Raw genomic sequence first — 13,482 nt, 5'->3', positions numbered from 1 at the left:
CAAACAAACTTCTTTCACGTTGTCATTGTGGGGTATTGTTTGTAGAATTTTGAGGAAATTAATTAATTTAATCCATTTTGGAATAAGGCTGTAACATAACAAAATGTGGAAAAAGTGAAGCGCTGTGAATACTTTACGGATGCACTGTAAGTGCTATGTAATTTTAGGAAGATGTCCACTAAGTGGTTTGTGGTAAAGCAATGTAGCTATTGCTATCTTCATTACTATGTACTACAGTATGTCAGATTTATGTGGAACTGAAAGGTCATTATTACTTGGCTTTTTTAGACTGGTTTTCCTTTAAAGCTGCCAATAGACTTACAAGGGCAGTTGGACATCTACAGTAGGGATGAGCTTCGAGTTCGAGTCGAACTCATGTTCGACTCGAACATTGGCTGTTCGCAAGTTCACCGAACAGCGAACAATTTGGGGTGTTCGCGGCAAATTCGAATGCCGCGGAACACCCTTTAAAAGTCTATGGGAGAAATCAAAAGTGCTAATTTTAAAGGCTAATATGCAAGTTATTGTCATAAAAAGTGTTTGGGGACCTGGGTCCTGCCCCAGGGGACATGGATCAATGCAAAAAAAAGTTTTAAAAACGGCCGTTTTTTCAGGAGCAGTGATTTTAATAATACTTAAAGTCAATCAATAAAAGTGTAATATCCCTTTAAATTTCGTACCTGGGGGGTGTCTATAGTGTGCCTGTAAAGGGGCGCATGTTTCCTGTGTTTAGAACAGTCTGACAGCAAAATGACATTTTGAAGGAAAAAACTCATTTAAAACTACCTGCGGCTATTGCATTGCCGACAATACACATAGAAGTTCATTGATAAAAACGGCATGGGAATTCCCCAAAGGGGAACCCCGAACCAAAATTAAAAAAAAAAAATGACGTGGGGGTCCCCCTAAATTCCATACCAGGCCCTTCAGGTCTGGTATGGATATTAAGGGGAACCCCGGCCAAAATTTAAAAAAAAAAATGACGTGGGGTTCCCCCTAAATTCCATACCAGACCCTTCAGGTCTGGTATGGATTTTAAGGGGAACCCCGCGCAAAAAAAAAAAAAAAAAAACGGCGTGGGGTCCCCCCAAAAATCCATACCAGACCCTTATCCGAGCACGCAACCTGGCAGGCCGCAGGAAAAGAGGGGGGGACAAGAGTGCGGCCCCCCCTCCCTCCTGAACCGTACCAGGCCACATGCCCTCAACATTGGGAGGGTGCTTTGGGGTAGCCCCCCAAAACACCTTGTCCCCATGTTGATGAGGACAAGGGCCTCATCCCCACAACCCTGGCCGGTGGTTGTGGGGGTCTGCGGGCGGGGGGCTTATCGGAATCTGGAAGCCCCCTTTAACAAGGTGACCCCCAGATCCCGGCCCCCCCCCTGTGTGAAATGGTAAGGGGGTACATAAGTACCCCTACCATTTCACGAAAAAAGTGTCAAAAATGTTAAAAATGACAAGAGACAGTTTTTGACAATTCCTTTATTTAAATGCTTCTTCTTTCTTCTATCTTGCTTCATCTTCTGGTTCTTCTGGCTCTTCTGGTTCTTCTGGTTCTTCCTCCGGCGTTCTCGTCCAGCATCTCCTCCGCGGAGTCTTTTGTCTTCTTCTCCTTGGGCCGCTCCGCACCCATGGCATGGGGGGGAGGCTCCCGCTCTTCTCTTCTTCTCTTCTTCTTTTCTTCTTTTCTTCTCTTCTTCTCTTCTTCTTCATTTTCTTCTCCGGGCCACTCCGCAATCCATGCTGGCATGGAGGGAGGCTCCCGCTGTGTGACGGCGCTCCTCGTCTGACAGTTCTTAAATAACGGGGGGGCGGGGCCACCCGGTGACCCCGCCCCCCTCTGACGCACGGTGACTTGACGGGACTTCCCTGTGACGTCACGGGGAATGCCACAGGGAAGTCCCGTCAAGTCACCGTGCGTCAGAGGGGGGCGGGGTCACCGGGTGGCCCCGCCCCCCTCCGTTATTTAAGAACTGTCAGACGAGGAGCGCCGTCACACAGCGGGAGCCTCCCTCCATGCCAGCATGGATTGCGGAGCGGCCCGGAGAAGAAAATGAAGAAGAAGAGAAGAAGAGAAGAAGAAAAGAAAAGAAGAAAAGAAGAAAAGAAGAAGAGAAGAGCGGGAGCCTCCCCCCCATGCCATGGGTGCGGAGCGGCCCGAGGAGAAGAAGACAGAAGACGCCGCGGAGGAGATGCTGGACGAGAACGCCGGAGGAAGAACCAGAAGAACCAGAAGAGCCAGAAGAACCAGAAGATGAAGCAAGATAGAAGAAAGAAGAAGCATTTAAATAAAGGAATTGTCAAAAACTGTCTCTTGTCATTTTTAACATTTTTGACACTTTTTTCGTGAAATGGTAGGGGTACTTATGTACCCCCTTACCATTTCACACAGGGGGGGGGCCGGGATCTGGGGGTCACCTTGTTAAAGGGGGCTTCCAGATTCCGATAAGCCCCCCGCCCGCAGACCCCCACAACCACCGGCCAGGGTTGTGGGGATGAGGCCCTTGTCCTCATCAACATGGGGACAAGGTGTTTTGGGGGGCTACCCCAAAGCACCCTCCCAATGTTGAGGGCATGTGGCCTGGTACGGTTCAGGAGGGAGGGGGGGCCGCACTCTCGTCCCCCCCTCTTTTCCTGCGGCCTGCCAGGTTGCGTGCTCGGATAAGGGTCTGGTATGGATTTTTGGGGGGACCCCACGCCGTTTTTTTTTTTTTTTTTTTGGCGCGGGGTTCCCCTTAAAATCCATACCAGACCTGAAGGGTCTGGTATGGAATTTAGGGGGAACCCCACGTCATTTTTTTTTTTAATTATGGCCGGGGTTCCCCTTAATATCCATACCAGACCTGAAGGGCCTGGTATGGAATTTAGGGGGACCCCCACGTCATTTTTTTTTTTTAATTTTGGTTCGGGGTTCCCCTTTGGGGAATTCCCATGCCGTTTTTATCAATGAACTTCTATGTGTATTGTCGGCAATGCAATAGCCGCGGGTAGTTTTAAATGAGTTTTTTCCTTCAAAATGTCATTTTGCTGTCAGACTGTTCTAAACACAGGAAACATGCGCCCCTTTACAGGCACACTATAGACACCCCCCAGGTACGAAATTTAAAGGGATATTACACTTTTATTGTTTGACTTTAAGCATTATTAAAATCACTGCTCCTTAAAAAACGGCCGTTTTTAAAACTTTTTTTTGCATTGATCCATGTCCCCTGGGGCAGGACCCAGGTCCCCAAACACTTTTTATGACAATAACTTGCATATAAGCCTTGAAAATTAGCACTTTTGATTATTCATGTTCGTGTCCCATAGACTTTAACGGTGTTCGCATGTTCGAACGAACTTTTTTCCTGTTCGCATGTTCTGGTGCGAACCGAACAGGGGGGTGTTCGGCTCATCCCTAATCTACAGTATGCACATCTGACAGCCTTCATACACCAAAATTAACCGCCAGACAGACAAACATGACATCTGACCAGAGATAAGTGTCATGTTTTTAGCCATGTATTCATGACATGATTTGTAACCTACCCAATCAGCTTTTCCCCTAGACATTAACCAAAGCTCACAGACATAGGATCCTCTTCTGATCTAGGTGAAAACAGAGAGATCAACAAATATCATGTCATGCTTGTGGGTACACCAGCTTTTTGCACACTGCCTGTTTTTGTCCTGTTGGCTCTTGTTCTGACTGGAATGGGATGTGCGCACAGCGCAATACCCCTGTACATGAGTTTTTACATATGCCAGTAGGGAACTGAAGGTTTTAAACTTCCTGTTTTCGGTTTGTAGAAATTAGTCCATAACTCCTAAATAAGACATAATTTTTGGTGCTTTCTTCCTCCTTACCCTATAACCTTCTCTGTTTTCTCTCTTTTCTAAATTTTTAGGATCTTAAACAATTACTTGATTTGGAATCTGGTCCAAAAGATGTCACCCAGTCTGGATTCCCGTTTTGAGAAAGCTCAGGATAAGCTGCTTGAGTCACTATATGGGGCCAAAAAGGTACTACTATTACAAAGTCATTTTTCCCTAGTTTCTTCCAGCTGGGCTTGCCCTTTTTTCTGAAAACATAAGATGCTTAACACTAAAGTGCAAATGCAGTTTCCACTGCATTGCACTGTCATTTGCTCATTTTCTTCCTCTTGATTGCAGTCCTGTACCCCTCGCTGGCAGACCTGTTTATCCAATACAGATGATACTCTTGGATTTTCTCTGGGATCTCTGTTTGTTAAATCGACATTTGATAAGAACAGTAAAACAATTGTAAGTGCTCGTGATTGGATGCAAACCCTGAAATAATTGTATATTGGTGTTCAAGGAGCAGCAATAATTTGCAATTCAATTACTTTTAGGCAGAGCAGATGATTGCTGAAATCCGAACAGCCTTTGAATTCACTTTAGCAAGTTTATCATGGATGGATGAGAAGACAAAGAGAACAGCTAAGGAGAAGGTGTTGTACTTCACTTTTAATTCTTTCAGTTATCGTTCCACAACCAGGCACTTGTGAATGTCAGTTAGTTAAAGCGGAACTAAACCCATTGATTTAAGGGTTTAATTTTTTTTCTTTTCGTTCCACCTCCCACTGAGGTATTGTGTTCTGACAGCGGGGAGACTTCCCTGCCTTCAGAATACATGGGTCACTGTGGCTGGCCACAACCGGCGGCACTGATCAAGTGTAAATTTTCCTAGAGGCTGGTTGTACATTGGATCGTCTTCTGTACAACCAACCTGTCCATACATGGGTCGAAATTTGGCAGGTGCATAAGACAAAAACATAATTTTTCTGTGCAAAAAAACATATGTAGTGGAAATGTTAATATAAAAAAATAAATTATCTTTTGTCCTGAGGTTTATTTGTGTCTGTGAGACTGTCAATTGTGGTAATTAGTATTCTGTGGTTACAAGGACTGTGGTATATGTGTGTATTGTATACAGCAAGTGCAGATTCTGTTCAACCCCCCTTTAAGACTTTTCTGTTCTGTCCCAGGGTGCTTCATGTCTTTCATAATTCTAGTCTTGCTCATATCTTGTCATTTTGTCTTGACTTTTTAATTGTAAAGCCAATATTGTAAAGACAATATTACTAATATTGTCAATGTTTACATATTGGTTATACTGTTTAAAGGCTATGTTTCCCTTTAGAAACAAATTAAACCTCCTCTGCCCTGCTGACCCTGCTGTACACTCCCCTGTTGACTGCCCATCCTCTGCCCTACTAACCCCTGACCTCCTCCTTGCTAACCCCTGTCCTTGGCTCTGCTGACCCCTATTCTCCACCCTACTGACCCCTGTCTTCTGCCCTACTGTTCCCTATTCTCTGCTCTACTGACACTGTACACTCACATGCTGACTTCCCATCCTTTGCCCTGCTGACCCACTACACACTGCCCTGCTGCCCCTTGTCCTCTGCCCTGCTGACCCCCTGTAAACTGCCCTATTAATGCCTGTTTCTGTACACTGACCTATCAATTCCTGTTTCTGTACATTGCCCCGTTGATTCCTGTTTCTGTACACTGCCCTATGGATTCCTGTTTCTGTACACTGCCCTATTGATTCCTGTTTCTGTACATTGCCCTGTTGATTCCTGTTTCTGTACATTGCCCTGTTGAATCCTGTTTCTATACACTGCCCTATTGATTCCTGTTTCTGTACGCTGCCCTGTTGACATCCCATTCTTTGCCCCCTGACATTTTTTACTGCATCCCTGCATTAGACCAGCTAGATTCAGCCCTGGTTTGCAAGTAAAACAACTCCTGCATTAGTATTTAATCTGTGTATGTAGCAGTTTGATTTGGAGTTCAGCTTAACAATGAGGGGGCAGGAGTGGATTAAAAAACAATATGTTTGAAGAAATAAAGGGGGCTGGGGGAAGTTAGATGAGAAATATAGTAAATATGTGGCACCAGTTCAGTGGCTACAAGACTCAGGCCTTTGTTATGTCTTATCCTCATATTAGCCAGTGGCCAAATTTATGACATCTGGAGAAAACAAACGTCCACAGATTCTGATTAAATGATAACTAGCTGCAAGAAGAATGAGGTATAAGGACCACATATGTGTGTACATTTAATCAATCTACTTGCTGACCACCAATCATCACTTGAATTCAATAAACTTCTTTAACTAGAAAATAAAGGATATAGAAAAGTTTTTTTTTAATTACAAGGGAAACACAGGGGGGTGGGAAAACTGAAGACTGATGTCAACATCCATGTATAATTATGCAGGGCTGCAATGATAATCTTTGTCTGGTGTTTTAGGCAGATGCCATATATGACATGATTGGATTTCCTGACTTCATTCTGGACACAAAAGAATTGGATGAGGTGTATGATGGGGTAAGAAGATATTAGATAAAAGGGAAAAACTCAAACGTGAATTTTATGATTGAACGGACATTAATGTTGTTTTTTTTCTTTTCTGTCTTTTTACTCCCAGTTTGAGGTGGCTGAGGACTCTTTCTTTCAGAACATGTTGAATTTCTATAACTTTTCAGCCAAACTAATGGCTGAACAATTAAGGAAGCCACCAAACCGAGAACAGTAAGAATGCTTTAAGATTTGATTCTCCAGACAGATTGATTTACACATGCTTTAGTTTCACACTTTGCTGGTTTCCCAGCGGCCGTGTTTGCACGGGCACAGCAGCCTATTTTTTTTAATGGGCTTATGTACCTATGGCAAATGCAGGGAAAAGGTCCCTGCATCTTTTTTGATATCACAACCACAGGGAAACCGCATAATGTTATCCAGTTCCCAGCACAGAAACAAATAAAAAATAACTTGCTTGCTACATCTGACTATCCTGTATGTATTGTTTATACAGCTGTCATGTACAGAATAGGCATTTATGTTTCCAATATTTTTGCAGATGGAGTATGACACCCCAGACTGTCAATGCCTATTACCTGCCAAATAAGAATGAAATAGTCTTTCCAGCAGGCATACTTCAGGCTCCATTCTATGCTCCCACACATCCAAAGTACGTATGTTGAATTTACAAGCCGAACAATGCCTATTGTCAAATACTACGCAGGTATTTAAGTGCCACTGCAATGTCTTTACTTGCTTTAAATATACATATACTGTATTAAAAAAAATCTCTACTTTAATAATATTTAACATATTATCATAGAAGAAAAATACCTGATTCTCTAAACAGTAGATTAAACGTATTTTGATCTGCAAGCATGTAAAAGAATCAAATGAATATAAATGATCATGAACCTTGGGATACAATCCATCTGGATTGGTTTCTCTCATTACAAGTTTACTTAAAATATGGGGGAGAAGGTGAAATTTAAGGGTCAGGTTAAGTGTTGGTTGAGGCCTAAGTTACGTGAAATTGACTCTGCTAGTAAGTGCACCAAATTGAATTAAATCAAGACTGTAAAAGAAGATGATGTATACCCTGCTGTGGTTCCTACTGCTGGCTCCTACATCCTGGGTGGCAAACATGCCAGTAGGTATTTGACATACCTTGAAGTGTTGGTTACATGCAACTCCTGGATATCTGGCCCCAAAAAGGTATACATCAACTTCTTTCACAGCCTAGGTTTAATTTATTAAAGAACTTCAGCCTCACCTATTTTGGCCCATCTGGTTATGCCTCTGGTGCATGGTAAAAAGCTATGTTACTCTGTAATTTTCTACCATCATCACTGTGTGTCGCCACATTTTCATTAAAAAGGCGTTGCAGCAGGCACACTTCCTGTCTGCAGATGCCCAGTCTCCCGCAACACCCATTGTGGGTTCAGGGGATGTCAATCACAGCTGGTGCATACAACTTCCACAGAGCCAATTTCATTTGGACCAGAGTTACTACTGAGCCTATCCCCTCTGTACACTGAATCCTACCTTGGACTGAGGATCTGCAGCTAATAACAATTGCAGAGATTATTATCCATTATTATCATCCATTTCATTTATTGATTATTATGTGAACCCTATTCTTTATTTTTTTTATTTTAAACTCTGTAAAACCTACCAATTTTACCAATGTACCTTGTGCTATAGATCTAATCATTTTAGTGGGGTTTCCCTGAGACCTGAAAACAATTCAATTGATGGGTTCCTCTAAACAGGTTGAAAAGGCTGCCTTAGGGTTGTTTGTTTTTTACTGTTAGGGATATTTTAGATGCTAGAAACCCTTAAGCAAATGTTAGAATTTATTTTTTCCACGGGTATTTAGTGTAAATGATATCAAAGCAAACACCAGGTACTATGTTCAAATTAGCGGCATACTTGGAAGGGGTGTAAAACAGCCACTGGTGTTTTTTGCAGTACCTAAAGTCATTTGAAAAAACGAAATTAAAACTGCCGAAAATCTAAATCTGAATCAAAACTGCTCCATTCTACGAACCAGATATTCGCTCTGCGATCCACTCATGATATGCATGTTCCAACCTGTTTATCTGAAAAAAGTTTCAGGTGAAAACAGATGCAACAGGCATATATTAAAAATAAAGGCAATTTAAAATGTTGATCATTTCATTGTTATGTCTTTCTATGGTAACTCTATATCAGAAAGCAGGGTCTAATCTTTAAATTATCACTCGCTTTTTTCACCACTATTCTACTGACCTTTATTACCATTAAGATCTAAACCAAAACACTAATACCACACAAATCTGTTCTTTTGCATTGCTAGTGCATGTCTCCTCTCACTCATGCTTTTGTTTCCTCTTCTTCTTCAGGGCTCTAAATTTCGGGGGTATTGGGGTGGTGATGGGACACGAACTGACGCATGCATTTGATGATCAAGGTTTGTGACAAATTATGCAGTCAGATGATCTGTAGCTAGAAGTGGTGTTCAGGGTGATTGATAGAGGTCATTGTTTTAAATGTTTTATATCTGGCATTACTGATTTAGCAAACTGATTTAGCAGTTCAGGGTAATGTAAAAAAAATAACCTCACACATTAGGCTTAAGTTACACATTTTTAACATAAAGCTAAACTTATTGTGAGAAAAAAACACTATCAAGCTGTGCAAATAGTATGTTGTCCAATGCAACATAAGGTAACAGCACTTCAAATGCCTGAAATTCCTATTTAGCTACAATGTCAGATAAGAGTACTGAATGACAACTAAGGATGTTAAGTCAGTATACAGTATGCTGAAGTAATGAGCATATGAGTAATAAATAAAGAGACATTTTGGGCATCTGAGGTGCTGCTGCCTTTTGTCACCTTGTGGAGTATATAGAGCAGAACTAGATTTAACATCTCAAGCTAAAAGGGAGATGAGTTTAATGTTTTTAATATTCAAATGTCCAGAAATGTAGTGTTAGCCATGATTATATGACATGAATCATCACCAACATCTTCCATCCTATTCAATTTAAAAAATATTGTTGCAAAAGGTCTTCATTTAATTTTCTAGTTGTGGGGCAATATTTATTTGTGTGTAAATGGCATGTATCTGCTTTTGTGCATGCTAAAAACTCCAAGAAAATAGTTTTAACAGGTATGTGGTTTAAGCCGGTCACAGACGGATCCAAATTCGGCCATTCTGCAAATACCAACCAGATTTCGATCCATCTATGGGCAGGCTGTCAGGTTTTTTTTGCAAAATAACTGCTATCAGTTATAGCAGCCCTCAGTGATCATTATATTCTGCCAGTGGGGAAGGCTCCCCGCCAGCAGAACACAATACTGCTATGGGAGGTATTCCCCCATCAACATTGACTGTGTTGATGAGGGAATCAAGCATTTTTTTTCCTTCAACCATGGCTGAAAGAAAGAAAATTGCATACTGTATGGCCTACCTTATAATTTACAAATCTAGATAGATAAATAAAATTATCTATCTAGATTTTTAGAAGTATGTCATGATGTGCAAATGTCATCATGAAGTATATCCCATGATGTGCAGGCTGCCGCATTTTGTAGAGATCTTCCCTGTCCTCTTCCTCCTGCTGAATTTTCGGCACTGTGGAGATTAACAGCTTTGGGTCTCTGGCCTTTAACTGTACTAAAGGTGATCTGATGGGGACATGCCCCTTCATGGAGATATGCTCCTTCATTGAGAAATGTTCTATTCTGGTTATACTGCCTACAACATGATCTGTGAATGGGGAAGTCTGATCAGTCGGAGGATTTTCTCCCCCATTAATAGTGGCCAACATTGTCAAAAAATTTATAGGGACACTTTTTTGTCTGTAAGCAGTGTCTTATTATAATTAGGGGTGGAGAATTCATTTGTAGGTGTGTTGTAGCGGGGAGAAGAAGGAAAGTATAATAGGGAGGGAAGGAGAGAGAAGGAAGAGGGATGGAGGGATAGCAGGCCCAGATCCTACACCACAATAGAAATATGTGTATTCCAGAAAGTTTAACAATCAGCAGATAAAGATACTCCTGGTGTTGGCGCTTCACTCGTCGCGGCACCATGGTTGTTATGGTGTCAGGGTGATTGAAGCACATTATTTATATGATTACATTATAATATAAAATTAAATAGTTCAACTCACCAAAATGCAGGATCGGTGGGAGCCCCGAATGTGTCACTTGCCATGTCGCCTGCCACCAGATGCCATCAGGTGTCCCCAGCAGAGTCCCTCCTTACATCAGGTGTCCCCAGCAGAGTCCAACCTTACATCAGATGCCCCCAGTATAATCCCTCTTTACATCAGGTGTCCCCAGCAGAGTCCCTCCTTAGATCAGGTGTCCCCAGCAGATTACCTCCTTACATCAGGTGCCTCCAGCAGGGTCCTTCCTTACATTAGGTGTCCCCAGCAGAGTCCCTCCTTACATCAGGCATTCCCAGCAGAGTCCCTCCTTACATCAGATGCCCTCAGTAGAATCCCTCCTGACATCAGGTGTTCCCAGCAGAGTCCCTCCTTACATCAGGTGTGAATGAATGAATGAATGAATGAATGAATGATTTGTAGAGCGCTGCAATTGCGAACTGAATCGCCTCAAGGCGCTAGATGTATTCTCTGTAGCCAGCTTCTAGAAAAGGAAGGTCTTTAGTTTTTTCCTGAAGGCCTGGTGGTTTTCTTCCATGCGGAGGTTGGTTGGGAGAGCATTCCATAGGCGAGGTCCTTGGACTGCAAATCTACGTTCTCCCTTTGCTTTGTAGCGGTATTTGGGAATGAGGAGGAGGTTTTGGTTAGCTGATCGAAGACTGCGAATCGGTGTGTAGTGTTTTATTTTTTCCTGGAGATATTGCGGAGCGTTTCCTTGTATGCATTTATGGGTGAGGCAGAGGGTCTTGAATATGATCCGGTTCTTCACAGTTAGCCAATGTAGGCTTTTTAGGGATGGGGAGATGGATTCCCAGGGCTTTTTTCCTGTTAACAGTCTTGCCGCCGTGTTCTGCATGAGTTGCAAGCGCGCAAGCTGATATTGGGGTAGACCTACGTAGAGGGAATTTGCGTAGTCGAGTCGGGAATTGATGATCGTTCCCACAACTGCCGCTTTGTCCTCTTCTGGGATGAAGGGGATGAGTCTGCGAAGCAGGCGGAGGAGGTGGTGGGATCCGCTCACCACCGATCCTATTTGTGCATCCATTGTCATTCCTGAGTCAAAGATGACTCCGAGACTCTTGACTTTGGTGCTGGGCGAGATGGTCTGTCCGAGGATGGGGGGTGGTGTCCACGGAGTCTTAATTTTGGAATTTTTGTTGGCTTGCAGGAGAAGAAGTTCTGTTTTTGATTCGTTAAGTTTGAGGGAGCTAGCGGTCATCCAGTCATTGATTAAAGTGAGGCATTTCTGTAGTTGCTGATGATGATCTTTTTGTCCATTAATGCGAAGGTAGAGTTGGGTGTCGTCTGCGTATGAGTGGAAGCAGAGGTCCGTTTTCCTGATGATATTGAGAAGCGGGCGGATGTAGATGTTAAATAGCACTGGTGACAAGGGTGAGCCCTGAGGGACTCCACAGGAGACTGCCCGAGATTCCGAGGTGAATGTTCCCAGTTTCACTGTCTGAGAGCGATTCTCTAAGAAGGATGTAAACCATTTTAGGGCAGAATCTGTGGCTCCTGCAACTTCTGAGAGGCGGACAAGTAGAGTATTGTGGTCCACTGTATCGAATGCTGCACTGAGGTCTAACAGTACCAGAAGACTCGGTTCCCCGTCATCTGCTGCTTCGAGGGCGTCGTCCCATATTTTGAGAAGTGCTGTTTCTGTGCCATGGCCTGGGCGGAAGCCTGATTGCAGAGGGTCCAGGAGGTGGTGTGTCTCCAGGTGGTGTTGTAGCTGCTGTACTACTGTTTTCTCTATAATCTTGGAGATGGTGTTGAGGCTTGTTATTGGTCTGCGGCAGTTAGGGTCTTTAGGGTCGAGATTAGGTTTCTTTAGCAGGGGTTTGACGATGCCTTGCTTGAGGGAGGTTGGCACAGTCCCTTCTTTGAATGATTGATTTATGAGATGTGTTAGGGTGGGGGCCAGGATGTCGGAACATTCTTTGAACAATTTGGTGGGGATGATGTCGTTCGGTGATGTGCTGTCGCGAAGGCTTCCGATGATGTTTTTAGTCGTGTCCGTGGTGATTGGGGCCAAAAAGAACTTCGGTGGTTGAGTGATGTTCGTGTCGATATCCTCTTTTTGCATTGGTTGGGTGAGGTTGGTTGTTATTTTCTGATGAATTGCTTTCCGAATGTTGTCGATTTTGTCGATGAAGAAATCTGATAACTCATTGCAGAATTCTTGGGTATCGTTTGCAGGGGGCTCTAGGCAGGTCGGGTTCATTGATTGAGCAACTATTTTGAAAAGTTCACGTGGGCGGTTTAAGGCGGATGAGATGGTGTCTGCAAAATGTTCTTTTTTGGCTTTGAAGATTGCCTTGTGGTATTTCACCGTGAGTGCTTTGTAGTTAGCATGGTTTTCCTTGGTGGGATTTCTTCTCCAAGTTCTCTCAGATCTTCTGCGTTCTTGCTTGAGTAGGGTGAGAGTGCCATTAAACCAATTCGAGTTTTTTGTGCGGACGGGTGTTCTGCGTTTTGGCGCCACGGAGTCTGCTGTTTGTAGTAAAACATTGTTTAGGGAGTTGAGTGTTTGTTCCGTTGAGAGGTTTGGGTTTAGCAGAAGAATTTTGCTCGACAATGTAGTTTTGAAGAGTTCAGAGTGTAGTTTCTTCTGAGATCTTTTCCAGTGTGTTGCTATTGCCCGTTTCTGTTTTTGGAGGGTGGTGTTAGTGGTGATTTTGAATTTGATAGCATGGTGGTCCGTCCATGGTAGTGGGGTGTTGTTCAATACGTCGATGTCCATATTCTGTTTGAAGATGAGATCTAAAGTGTGTCCTGAACCATGCGTAGGAGCATTTATCAGTTGTTGCAGGCCAAGTTCTTCCATTTGGTTAACGCAGGCGGTTGCAATAGGGTCTTGGGCGGAGTTTGCCCACAGATTGAAATCCCCAAGTACCAGAAGGTTTTTGGTTTTCAAGGTGTGCATTGAGAAGAATTCAGTGAGCGGTGTGAGGAGATTGGTCTTTGGTCCTGGTGGTCTGTAGCATAGTAGTATGTGAATGGTGTCTTGAGGTG

General features: G+C 43.2%; 1 protein-coding gene across 2 annotated transcripts in view; it reads left to right on the top strand.

Annotated features, from left to right (window-relative positions):
* The window catches only part of ECE2 (endothelin converting enzyme 2), a 135,409-nt gene that overhangs the window by 102,289 nt on the left and 19,638 nt on the right, over nucleotides 1-13,482 (top strand). For both annotated transcript variants that reach the window (XM_073626597.1, XM_073626596.1), the window contains exons 10-16: nucleotides 3,887-4,001; nucleotides 4,152-4,262; nucleotides 4,352-4,450; nucleotides 6,261-6,338; nucleotides 6,439-6,542; nucleotides 6,871-6,981; nucleotides 8,696-8,763. In XM_073626597.1, coding sequence (XP_073482698.1) covers nucleotides 3,887-4,001; nucleotides 4,152-4,262; nucleotides 4,352-4,450; nucleotides 6,261-6,338; nucleotides 6,439-6,542; nucleotides 6,871-6,981; nucleotides 8,696-8,763 — 686 coding nt within the window. The remainder of the gene's footprint in view (nucleotides 1-3,886; nucleotides 4,002-4,151; nucleotides 4,263-4,351; nucleotides 4,451-6,260; nucleotides 6,339-6,438; nucleotides 6,543-6,870; nucleotides 6,982-8,695; nucleotides 8,764-13,482) is intronic.

The sequence above is a fragment of the Aquarana catesbeiana genome, linkage group LG04 (assembly GCF_042186555.1).
Source record: "Aquarana catesbeiana isolate 2022-GZ linkage group LG04, ASM4218655v1, whole genome shotgun sequence".
Lineage (NCBI taxonomy): Eukaryota > Metazoa > Chordata > Amphibia > Anura > Ranidae > Aquarana > Aquarana catesbeiana.
The sequence above is the reverse complement of the archived record's forward strand: the minus strand, read 5'-3'. Positions and strand labels throughout refer to the sequence as shown.